Below are 12,916 nucleotides of genomic sequence, written 5' to 3'. Positions count from 1 at the left end.
TTCTTCTATCTATTTCATTACCTATTTAAACATAGTTTCATCTTCCACACTGTTACGTTTTAAAAACAAACCTAAGTTCCTTTCATGTGCATTTACTATCGTCACTTATTCATTTATTTAATTTTGTCACATCATCACTTATTCATTTCTCTAATTTTGCTATTTCGCGGTACGAAAGCCCTCGCACCCCCACCACATATACCAAAAGTCCTTATCCTCTGACATCTTTTGGTTGTCTCCCATGAACACTTCTAAAGGCTTAATGCCATTCCTACTCCTACTAAGGGTTTATCTCCTATGTAAGGTAGTGATCATGTAGTGCATAAAAATGATGGTTTAATGTGTGCAGGTTGTAGGCTATTGTTTGTTTATTAGTTCTGCCAAATGCGAGCTTTCTTTTCAGGTACATGATGTTGCTGTCCTCCATCCTAGGGTCTCACGGGCCCACACCTCCCACACCTTCAGGGTTGGCACACTCAACATGGGCATACTGAAAGGTAGGTCTGGTGAGATTGATGAGATGCTTGAACAGAGACATGTAGATTTGTGCTGCATCCAAGAAGTAAGGTGGAGAGGAGGTTCCACTAGGATCCTCACAAGCGAAGAACATAGGTACAAGATTTTCTGGGCAGAGAACACTGACGGGGTTGGGGGCGTGGGTTTACTTCTTGCGGAGAAATGGGTTGATAAGGTAATCAAGGTAGTCAGAGTCTGCGATAGAATGCTTAAGATTAGATTAGTGTCCATCAGCTGGGGCTACCTGATGGACAGAAAGACTGATTTTATGACACCCTCTTGCAGACTACCTCATTGACGAATGACAGGGACCTTCTCTTTGTGGCTGGTGACTTCAATGGGCATGTTGGACAACAGGCAGGGGGCTTCCATGGTGTACATGGAAGCTATGGTTTTGGTTCCCGCAATGAGGAAGGAACCAGGCTGCTAGAGTTCTGCAATGCAAATGATCTTATGGTTTGCAATACCAACTTCAGGAAACCTGCCAGTCACCTAGTCACCTACCGATCTGGTAGACTCACTAGTCAAATTGACTACAACCTCACCAGGAAAAGGGTAAGATGACAACTTATAAATGCCAAAACCTTCCCCGGCGAAGAATTTACCCGTCAACATAGACTAGTAGTTAGCGACTTCAGAGTCAGGACTAAATGGATGCCCAGAAGACAACCACCATGGAGGAGAAGGGTCTGGAAGCTTAACGATCCTGCAAACGGACAGAGATTTAGAGATGTATTACTCAACGCTTTTGACGAAATAGAGGGGGATTTAGCATCACATGATGTGGAAGACAAGTGGAGCTTTCTATGGGACAACCTGCTGAGGGCCACTGACCAGATCTGTGGATGGGGCAAAGTCCCCTCTTGACCAAAGGTAACATGGTGGTGGAACAATGTTGTCAACAGGGCTATTAGACAAAAGAAACAGGCTTGGAAGGACTGGAAGAACGGTGGTAGTAGGGAATTGTATCAGACTGCCAGAAGGGAAGCTAGGAGACAGGTTTATTTAACCAGGGGGAAGCAGATAAGAAAAAATTTGCCAATTTTCTGTGCCGTGATGACCAAAGACTTGAGGTATTTTGTGTTACAAGACAGTGTGTGTGAGAGAAACGTGATGTCGTAGGAGAGAAATGTGTCTGCATGGGTGATGGTTCACTTGCATTAAATGAGGCTGTAAAGAGAGAGGTTTGGAGATGCCACTATGAAAGTTTGCTAATTAAAAAGAAAATGAATGGGAGAAAGAGAATCTGCTGAATGTCGGCCCAACAGAGGGACCAGCTATCCGAATTCACAGTACCTTGGTAAATAAAGTGATTAAGAGTATGAAGACAGGGAAAGCCTCCGGTCCATCAGGAATCACTGCAGAGATGCTCAAAATATCTGGCGGTGTTGGCTATAACCTAGTCACCCATATAGTCAACCAGGTGATACATGGAGTCATACCCAATGACTGGTGTAGCAGCACCATAGTCAACTGCTACAAATGTAATGATGATGCATTAGATACAAATAATTATCATCATCATCATTGTCGTTGTTTAACATCCGCTTTCCATGCTGGCATGGGTTGGATGGTTTGACTGAGGACTGGCAAGCCAGAAGGCTGCACCAGGCTCCAATCTGATCTGATCTGGCAAAGTTTCGACAGATAGATGCCCTTCCTAATGCCAACCACTCCAAGAGTGTAGTGGGAGCTTTTACGTGCCACTGGAACGAGGGCCAGTCAGGCGGTTCTACCAACGACCACGCTCAAAAGGTGTTTTTTACGTGCTGTCTGCATGGGAGCCAGTCCAGTGGCACTGGCAACGACCACACTCAAATGTTTTTTATGTGCCAGTAAGGCAATGCTGGCAATGACACACTCGAATGGTGCTTTTTACGTGCCACTGGCACAGGATCCAATCAGCGGCCCTGGCAACGATCACGCTTGCATGGTGCTTTTAACGTTCTACTGGCACGAGTGCCAATCAGGTGGTGCTGTCATCGGCCACATCAGCAATTTTGATTTTGATTTCACTTGCCTCAACAGGTCATCACAAGCAAAGATTATTGTCCAATGAATGAGGGGTACTCATAAGTGGGCTGCTTACGCCCACTGGCATAGGCCATGGGTTCTGGTCTCACTTGGCTTGCCGGGTCTTCTCAAGCACAGCATATTTCCAAAGGTCTCGGTCACTAGCCATTGCCTCGGTGATGCCTAATGTTCCAAGGTCGTGTTTCATCACCTCATCCCAGGTCTTCCTGGGTCTATCTATTCCACAGTTTCCCTCAACTGCTAGGGTGTGACACTTTTTCACACAGCTATCCTCATCCATTCGTACCACATGACCATACCAATGCAGTCGTCTCTCTTGCACACCACATCTGATGCTTCTTAGGTTCAACTTTTCTCTCAAGGTACTTACACTCTGTCTAGTATGCACACTGACATTATACATCCAGCAGAGTATACTGGCTTCATTCCTTGCAAGCTTACGCATGTCCTCAGCAGTCACGACCATATTTCACTGCCATGTAGCATGGCTGTTCGTACACATGCATCATACAGTCTACCTTTTACTCTGAGATGTAGTTTGGGTTCGTGCCAGGGAAAAGCACCACTGATGCTATATTTCTGGTAAGACAGCTGCAGGAGAAATACCTAGCCAAGGTAGGAGCTCTCTGAACTTCGCCCAGGCTATTCTTATTCTAGCGGCTACACTTTAAGAGCACCCACCCCCACTACTAACTTGGTCACCTAGGTAACGGAAGCTATTAACTACTTCTAGTTTTTCTCCCTGGAATGTGGTGGTAGTTGTTCTCTGCACCTTTTCAGTGTTTATTGCTCCTGAGCATCTGCCACATACAAAAACTATCTTCCTAGTTAGCCTGCCTTTGATATTGCTGCACCTCTTATGTGTCCATAGCTTACACTGGCTACATCTTATAGAGTGTCTACCTACGCCTTTTCTACAGATCGAGCAGGGCCATCTACCTGAAGGGGTTTGTGGTTTGTCTACCTTCATACTTATTAGGACTTTGGTTTTAGCTAGGTTGACTCTAAGGCTCTTCGATTCTAATCCTTGCTTCCACACCTGAAACTTCTCTAGTTCTGATAATGACTCAACAATTAGAGCAAGGTCATCAGCATAGAGAAGCTCCCAGAACATCCTGTCTTGAATTCCTCTGTTATTGCCTGGAGGACTATGATAAATAGGAGGGGGCTGAGGACAGAACCTTGGTGGACCCCTACCTCTACCCGGAATTCTTCACTGTACTCGTTGCCGACCTTCACCTTACTGACAGCGTCCCAGTACATGGCTTGCACACTCCTCACTAACCATTCTTCTATCCCTAGTTTCCTCATTGACCACCAGATGAGGGATTGGGGGACCTTGTCAAAGGCGTTCTCCATGTCAACGAAAACCAGGTACAGAGGTTTATCTTTGGCTAGGTATTTCTCCTGCAGCTGTCTTACCAGAAATATAGCATCAGTGGTGCTTTTCCCTGGCACGAACCCAAACTACATCTCATCTAAACTGACTCTCTCCCTAATTAGTTGGGCTATAACCCTCTCCGTGACCTTCATTACCTGATCCAACAACTTGATACCTCTGTAATTATTTGTATCTAAAGTGTCACCTTTACCTTTGTAGCAGTTGACTATGGTGCTGCTACACCAGTCATTGGGTATGACTCCTTCATGTATCACCTGGTTAACTATACAGGTGACTAGGCTATAGCCGACACTGCCAGATATTTTGAGCATCTCTGCGGTGATTCCTGATGGGCCAGGGGCCTTCCCTGTCTTCATACTCTTAATTGCTTTATGTACTAAGGTACTGTCAATTCGGATAGCTGGTCCCTTTGTTGGGTCGACATTCGGCAGACTCTCTTTCTCCCATTCATTCTCTTTATTGAGCAACCTTTCATAGTGGCGTCTCCAAACCTCTCTCTTTGCAGCTTCGTTTCGTGCAACTGAACCATCATCTGTGTAGACACATTTCTCTCCCACAACATCATGATTCTCTCTCACACACTGTCTTGTAACATGAAATACTTCAAATCTTTGGTCCTCATGGCGCAGAACATTGGCAAATATTTTCTTATCTGCTTCCCCTCTGGCTAAATAAATCTGTCTCCTAGCTTCCCTTCTGGCAGTCTGATACAATACCCTGCTACCACCGTTCTTCCAAACCTGTTTCTTTTCCCTAATGGCCCTGTCAACAACATTGTTCCACCACCATGTTACCTTGGATCGAGAACGGACTTTGCACCATCCACAGATCTGGTCAGTGGCTCTCAGCAGTTTGTCTCGTAGAAACTTCCACTTGTCTTCCACATCATGTGATGCTAAATCCCCTTCTATTTCGTCAAAAGCTTCAAGTAATATGTCTCTAAATCTCTGTCCATTTGCAGGATTGTTAAGCTTCCAGACCCTTCTCCTCCATGGTGGTTGTCTTCTGGGCATCCATTTAGCCCTGATCCCGAAGTTGCTAACTACTAGTCTATGTTGAGGATACATTCTTCGCCTGGGAAGGTTTTGGCATTTATAAGCAGCCCTCTTTCCCTTTTTCTGGCAAGGATGTAGTCAATTTGACTAGTGAGTCTACCAGATCGGTAGGTGACTAAGTGACTGGCAGGTTTCCTGAAGTTGGTATTGCAAACCATAAGATCATTATCACAGAACTTCAGCAGTCTAGTTCCCTCCTCATTGTGGGAACCAAAACCATAGCCTCCATGTACACCATGGAAGCCCCCTGCATGTTGTCTGACATGTCCATTGAAGTCACCAGCCACAAAGAGAAGGTCCCTGTCATTCGTCAATGAGGTAGTCTGCAAGAGGGTGTCATGAACAGTATATATATATATATATATATATACATATATATAGGTTTGTGTGTGCGCGTGTGTATATGTATATATATATATATATACTAGCACAGATACCTGGCGTTGCCCTTGTCACATGATTCGAATTTCATCAAAATTGGAGATGAAGAATTTTAATGAGGGTTCTTTCCCTCTTTACACATCTTTACAAAAATTCTAATGACACATTTATCCCATACTACTCATTTTTATGCCCAGATTCCAAAATCCAAATCTTATGGAACCTATTGAAAGGTTTTTTGCTCCTGAAAAATGGAGCTCATGGGGCTCTAAAATGCAGGAATTAAGGCCTCTATTGTGTGTGTGTGTGTGTGTGTGTGGGGTCTTAAAGTCAACCAGAGAAGTTAAATTGTTGAGAATCTTTTTAACTTATATATATTGTTCAAATTTCTTTGAAATCAGAAATATATGTATATTCACTGGGTTTGTAAAAGAGAGAAAAGTTACAGGAAATCAAAAGCGGAATGATCACAATAAGCAGTCAGCTACGCTACCCTAGTCGTTACCACTCCCCAATGTAGGATTCTTCACCATACAGGTGACGGGCACAGCTGTAAGATGCATTACGGATCTATAGCAATTGGAAGGGCATGACCCAACTCAAATAAACATTATTTGGATGCAGACCTCCTTTGAGTCTTTTTATTATCAATGGGTTAGACATAGTCCCTAGATGGTAACATTGATTTCAAGGCCTTCCAAGATAAGTGATTTATAGATTGCAAATTTATTCTGTCCAGTTACCTATCGGCATAGTGATCATTGGCAAACTTCAGAGGTGACACTTTCATTTCCCCTTAGCCCTCACGTCACACTGTTGTTAATGTTTATTTGAGTTGGGTCACACCCTTCCAATTGCTATAGATCCATAATGCATCTTATTGTTGTGCCCGTCACCTGTATGGTGAGGAATCCTACATTGGGGAGTGGTAACAACTAGGGTAGGGTAGCTGACTGCTTATTGTGATCATTTCATTTTTGGTTTCCTGTAGCTTTGCTCTCTTTTACAAACCCAGTGAATATACATATATTTGCAATTTCAAAGAAATTTGAACAATAGATATAAGACCTCACATTTTCATCTTTACATATATATAGATAGATATATGTATATATAAAGGACAAGATGAATTGAACATCGACTTTTATATGTTGGGCCATCCCATAAATACTGTGTTTTTTTTATATTTCTTTTATTTTTTCAAAATTAAGATAAACAAACATCTTTCTTAATCTAAAATATACTCTCTTTCATTTTCTACAATGCTTTTCCATCTATCTGGAGACTTGCAAGATCCCTCTTCCAAAATTCACTTCTCTGTGATGAAAAATACACCTTTAGTACTCTTCTGATCTAGTCTACAGAATTCATATTTTTTCCATCCAAATGATTTTGAAGACTGCAGAATAAATGAATAACCACAAATATGGTTGGTGGGACATCATTTCCCATTCGAACTGCTCCAGCCTTTGGAATGTTATCCTCGCTGTATGTGGCTGATGGAAAAGCACTTTTCATCTTGAAACCAAAGATGGTTGTTTATCTTCTAGCGTTGACTCAAGCTGCTCACAGTACATCTTCTCTGTTATCATTTGGTTTGGGTTTAGAAGCTCCAAGTGGACTAAACCTTTCATATCCCACCAAACAGATAACACCTTATGTGGGTGAAAACCTTCTTTAGCTTGGGGTGCTGGTGTTTCTCCTTTTCTTACCCACTGTCTTTGGTGTTTGACATTTTTAGAGAACCAACCCATTTCTTGTCACAGGTCACTATTGAGTCCAAAAAAGGTTCATTTGTGAGACGTGACTGCAAAGAAGAGCACACATTCACTTTCGGCACATGGTTAGACCCAGAAAGTTTGACGAACCCATTGACCCAATTTGCAGACTTTTCTGATGGCACGCAGGTGTCGATGATGGGATTTTGTTCCACCAGGGTTTGCAGGATGTCCTCGTTGAGCTGAGGCCCATTTTCTAGGCTGTAATTTCTGGAACCACTGTTATGCTTATCGTTTGATCTCCTGCACTTTCTGTGGCATTGTTGCCTTTATTGAACTCATAAAGTAAAATATGCCAAATATGCTACTTTGTCACTTTCATTACAGCTTTGAAAAAATACCTTAAACTCAAACTGCACTCTTCAAAACATGCACTTAGAATAAATACAAGATAAAATTACTATCTACTTTTATAACAAGTTGATCGAAGTAGTTTATCCCATCCCCCTCCGACTTTTAGTTTATGCAACTGAAAAAACTGCACTACTTATGGGGTGACTCAATATATATATATAAATATACATATCCATATATTTGGTTGCCTAAGCCTGACGAGCTAGGTTCATGTGATGAGCCTACAAAACTAAAATTGCATGAAGCCAAATGAAACTGTTATTAAATAATATATACATTCCTTAGGGTCGCAAGCTGGCAGAAATGTTTGCATGCTGGGTGAAATGCTTAGCGGTATGTCGTCTGCTGTTACGTTCTGAGTTCAAATTCCACACTGGGGTCGATGTAATCGACTTAATCCTGTCGTCTGTCTTTGTTTGTCCTCTCTATGTTTAGTCCCCTGTGGGCAATAAAATGTACACATTCTTTTATTCTTTTACTTGTTTCAGTCATTTTGACTAGAGCACCACCTTTTAGTCGAAGAAATTAACCCCTGGACTTATTCTTTGCAATCACTTGTCCAATCACTTCAGTCAAACAACAATTAACCTGGAGTTATGAGTCCAAGAAGCACTATATATTCTATTATATGTAATGTGAATTCACCTTCACCTTTCTCTAATGAATCAAACTACATCTCTTCATGCACTGTGCTTGTCTCTTCTCCACTGCACACTTTCAGGCCAATACCACTCATCTTTCTCTCCTGTTCTCCTACTGCTAATTGTATCACTGTTATTCTGTCACTCCCCTATATATCCATGTTTCACCACTTATTCTATCGGTCTTCTTTGCTGAACTGCTAAGTCATGTGGATGTAAACACAGACACAAACACACAAATATATATATATATGGCAGGCTTCTTTCAGTTTCCGCCTACCAAATCCACTCACAAGGCTTTGGTTGGCCTGAGACTATAGAAGACACTTACCCAAGGTGCCACACAGTAGAACTGAACCCAGAACCATGTGGTTGGGAAGCAAGCTTCTTACCACACAGCCACGCCTTCATGTTCCTTTGTTATTTAATTAAGGTCAAATTAGCTTAAAATATTCAATCCTGAAATATAAACTTTCAACATATTCTTTCATGATCAGTTGCTATGTTTCAAACATTTCTGTCAGCACTGTTGTGTTGTTGAAGACTGTGACTTAAAATTTGCATTTATTACATTTCTGGCAATAATACGCAATACAAATTTTCTTCCTAAGCTGCATCCTTTTAGCTGGAGTTAGTTTTGTGATGTTAATTTTTTTCTTGAAGAAAAACAAAAAAGAATTTTTGTTCTCTCAGAGTATGAAGATGATATTACAAATGGGATGGTAAATGAACCAACTGTAATATTCTAAAAAATAAATAAATGTACAATATTTTCCAGTTTCATGATATGATTCTAAATACAAAGAGACGTCAAATTAAAATAATTAAATATGTTTGCTGAATAAAGAATGAAACAGTGTTTGGGAAATCTGCTAGTATTTACTTTTCAGCCCATTCTGTTGAAATGCAGTGCGTTTCTTTCACCACATTTGAAAACTAATGAATTTAGTAAAATAACTTAATCATTATTAAGCTGGTGTTTGGAACATAAATTAAAAAGATATTTTGAAGGAAGCACCTGGTTCAAAGGTATGAACAGGAAGTTTGTAACCTAGAACCAGGAGTGATCTCAGGCAGGTTGGTATCAAAAGAGTTAAAGAACTTTAAAATTGGGTTCAATTTATAAAATGCATGTGAGGAATGATGTACAACAATCGCTCTCACAAGAAATAGTTATTCTTCCACAATTCCAAAACAATATAACACTTGAAATGAATATGAACTCATGACCTAGTAATCCAATAACCATGACACGCCGGGTGAAATGCTTAGCAGTATTTTGTCTGTCTTTATGTTCTGAGTTCAAATTCCACCGAGGTTGACTTTGCCTTTCATCCTTTTGGGGTCGATAAATTAAGTACCAGTTGCGTACTGACGTCAGTCTAATCGACTGGCCCCTTTCCAACAACATTTTGGGCCTTGTGACTAGAGTAGAAAAGAATAACCATGACAGGGTGATCATCATTGAAAAGCCATATTCCATGCTGGCATGGTTTTAACAGCTGTATGCTCTTTCTAATGCCAACCACTTGACAGTGTATTGGAAGCTTTTTTTGTAGCACCAGGAATTGTGAGATTGCCAAGTAACTTGTAAACAAGACCCCTTGACTGCATGGGGATATAGTAGTGAGAGCAGCAGCTTTGTCCCAGGTGTTGAGAGGCTAGAGAGGTAAGATAGAGGGACTTGCTGTAGAGATAGCTACCTGACCCCCAAAGAGGTGGAGGGAACAGCTGTCCAATACACAAACATATCTGTTAGTATGAAAAAATATAAATAACCTAAAATAGTCAGGTTGAAATTTAGATGAAATTAGAAGAAATCAATTAAAAAAATCAATAACATGAAGACAAAATATGTTTTATTTTTGTTTATTGGGGAAAAACCCAGAATAATGGCCAGAAGGCACCATTTTAAATGCTGAGTCATTGTAATATAAAAGAAAATAAGGTAACATAATAGTACGATAAAATAATAAGCTGTTGAGAGAAGTAAAAAAAAAGGAAACAGTACACTCGGAGTATCTACATTCATGGAAGGAGAGAGGAGTCAGTTGTATTTATACTTTCTACTGAATAATGGTCTTAAATATAGCCCATGGATGTTGTTGACTGATCAGGCACAAGGGTTCTTTAGAATTGTAAAGACTTTTACTGCATATAAAACTATATTGCACACCTGGTTTTCCAGGAGTCTACCATATGTAACGTGGTTCTCTTCATCATGACTTAACGTTATTAAACTAATAACGCTGTTGGTGATAGAAATAAAAGTTTTATTGATGTATTTATATTTATTTTAAATTTCATTCAAATAGATTAAAAAAAAACAAATGAAAACTTAAAGGTTGTTAAACAAACCAAACAGACAAGACAAAAATTTAACAGTTGAAAGGACAAAATAGGACTGGTTGTTAAAAGATCTAAATAAATGATAAGCCTTTTATAAGTGCACTAATTTATATCTGAGGTTTTTAATAACTGATTGTAGCCTCATACAAAGTTTCAGTCAGCAGTGACTTAAGGCACAGCTAATTAAATAGCACCACCTGGTAGAACGATGAACAAAAAATTATAGATTTCTGAGAGGTTATCCATCCATGTACTAGAAACCAGGTTAATTGTTGTTTGACTGAAGTGATTGGACAAATATCAGTGTATTCAATATCAATAACGGTTGTAAATTTAATCAAAAGAAAAAAAAAATGCTATTTGTGGATATCTTTTTTCATTCATGAAATTTGAATTAACCATTCAAATTCTTCAGGTATATAACTACAATGTTAGCAGGATATATTATTTCATAGCAAACAGGTCCTAAGTTTAGAGGCAGAGTTAAACTGAAATATATTCAAATCAGCATTTATATAAATATATATATAAAATATAGAGGTTATCAGTAAAATTGATATTTAAAAAGTATTTTATATAATATTTTGATAAAATGTTGCTAAAGAAATAATTTTATAGGCAGTTATGGGAATAGTTTTATCGATAGTGTTTTGATAATCATTTCCATAAAGAAAAGAATTTAGCTCTTGGCTATAAGAAAATAGCTTTACAAAACTTGCAGTAATATCTAACACATGTAAAAGAAAAATGTACAAAAAAATCATAAAACACAAAATAAGATTATTAGAAAGAAATAATTAAATATTTCCTTAAATGGAGGCTATTTGTATTAAAGTAAAATTAAACTGAAGTTAAACAAATCCCTTGAATCTTCAAAGCAATTTACTCAATGAATTTTAAAAACAAAGTAACACAATGACCTTCAGCAAGAGTAAGTTTCTTTCTTTTTCTCTCTCCATTCTCTAAAAATATAAATTGTCACATAACTTACTAAACCAGCTAAAGTAGAGGCAATAAGTTTTTTCCATTTTTGTTTAAAAAATGTTTCCACCATAAAAATTTTACAGCAGATACTATTTTATTCCTACAGAATAAAGCAAAGATAAAAATTTAAATAACAATAACAGAAATTAATAATTCATAATAATAATAATAATTTGGTTTTGCATTTGATATAACTGAAATTATTATTATTAAAAGAAAAGAAAAAAAAAAAAAAAAAAAAAGAAGTAGCAGCAGTTTGTAAATGGTAACTCACCAATGTATATTGTCTTATGCTCAACGAAAAAAATATCAAAACAGGAGGAGTTGACTTGTTTATAATTTTTTGTAGTTTTTTTTTTCTTTTTCTCTAAGATCAAGGCAGCAGTAAAGCATTGATGATTTCATGCCAGAAGATCATATTTTAGAAAAATGCAGATCTATAAATGGTCAAGAGACAGGTCTTGTACCAGGACTAAAAGGGAAGAGTTTTCAAAGAAAACAAGTTTTACAGAGGGTCATGAACAGCACTTGAAAGTAAGGGTTTAAGGGTAAGTTATTTTTTTAAAAATCACTGATTAAAAAAAAAAACCTTTCAAAAAGTATAAATTGTTAGAGTTAAATTAGGTTTTCAGATGTAATCAAGATACTGTGAAGGGGGGGGGGGGGAAGGCAGCTTCATGTTTTTTTTGTCTTTTTATTTCTTTAAAATTTCTATTTCAACTTAAACCATTTCCTGGTTTATCTTGCATGCTTTTTGCAGTATGGTTTGCCAGCTTTAGCATAGAAGGGCTGACCTTCAAGGCTAAGTTGGCAAGTCTGGAAAAAAAAGAACAAAAACAAAATTAGTTATAAAGGAAGCAAAATGTTCAACAATTCTGAATTCTACAATAAAGCAGGAAAAAAAAAGACTGTTGAAAATTAATTTTACTTTTAATATATGTAAAACATCTTTAAGAAAAAAATAATTAAATTAGATTAAATTCAAGTGTCTGGCGTTATGAGTCCAAGAAACACTATATATTCTAATATATGTAACATTAATTCACCTTCACCTTTCTCCAATGAATCAAACTACACCTCTTCATGCACTATGCTTGTCTCTTCTCCACTGCACCCCTGCAGCCCAATACCACTATCATCTTTCTCTCCTGTTCTCCTACTGCCAATTGTATCACTGTTATTCTGTCACTCCCCTATATATATATATATATATATATCCATGTTTCACCACTCACTGCATTCCCCTTTCCTTGCTATCTCTCCCTTTGCACTCTCACAAACTTCCTGCTCACACACACTGTCCAATCTTCTACCACTCCATTTACATTTATCTCAATACCAATAATAATAATCCTTTCTACCATAGGTACAAAGTCTGAAATTTTAGGGAAGGAGTTAAATTGATTACATTGATTCCAGTAC

General features: G+C 38.5%; 1 protein-coding gene across 4 annotated transcripts in view; it reads right to left on the bottom strand.

Annotated features, from left to right (window-relative positions):
• Positions 1–10,014: 10,014 nt before the first annotated feature.
• Positions 10,015–12,916, bottom strand: part of LOC106868486 (PDZ and LIM domain protein 7) — a 156,215-nt gene continuing 153,313 nt past the window's right edge. For all 4 annotated transcript variants that reach the window (XM_089355080.1, XM_089355082.1, XM_089355081.1 and 1 more), the window contains one exon: positions 10,015–12,310. In XM_089355080.1, coding sequence (XP_089211206.1) covers positions 12,233–12,310 — 78 coding nt within the window. In that variant the 3' untranslated portion in view covers positions 10,015–12,232. The remainder of the gene's footprint in view (positions 12,311–12,916) is intronic.

The sequence above is a fragment of the Octopus bimaculoides genome, chromosome 7, assembly GCF_046866305.1.
Source record: "Octopus bimaculoides isolate indiv1 chromosome 7, ASM4686630v1, whole genome shotgun sequence".
NCBI classification, from domain to species: Eukaryota; Metazoa; Mollusca; class Cephalopoda; order Octopoda; family Octopodidae; genus Octopus; species Octopus bimaculoides.
Note: the sequence above shows the minus strand (reverse complement) of the source record. Positions and strands in the feature narration are given on the sequence as shown.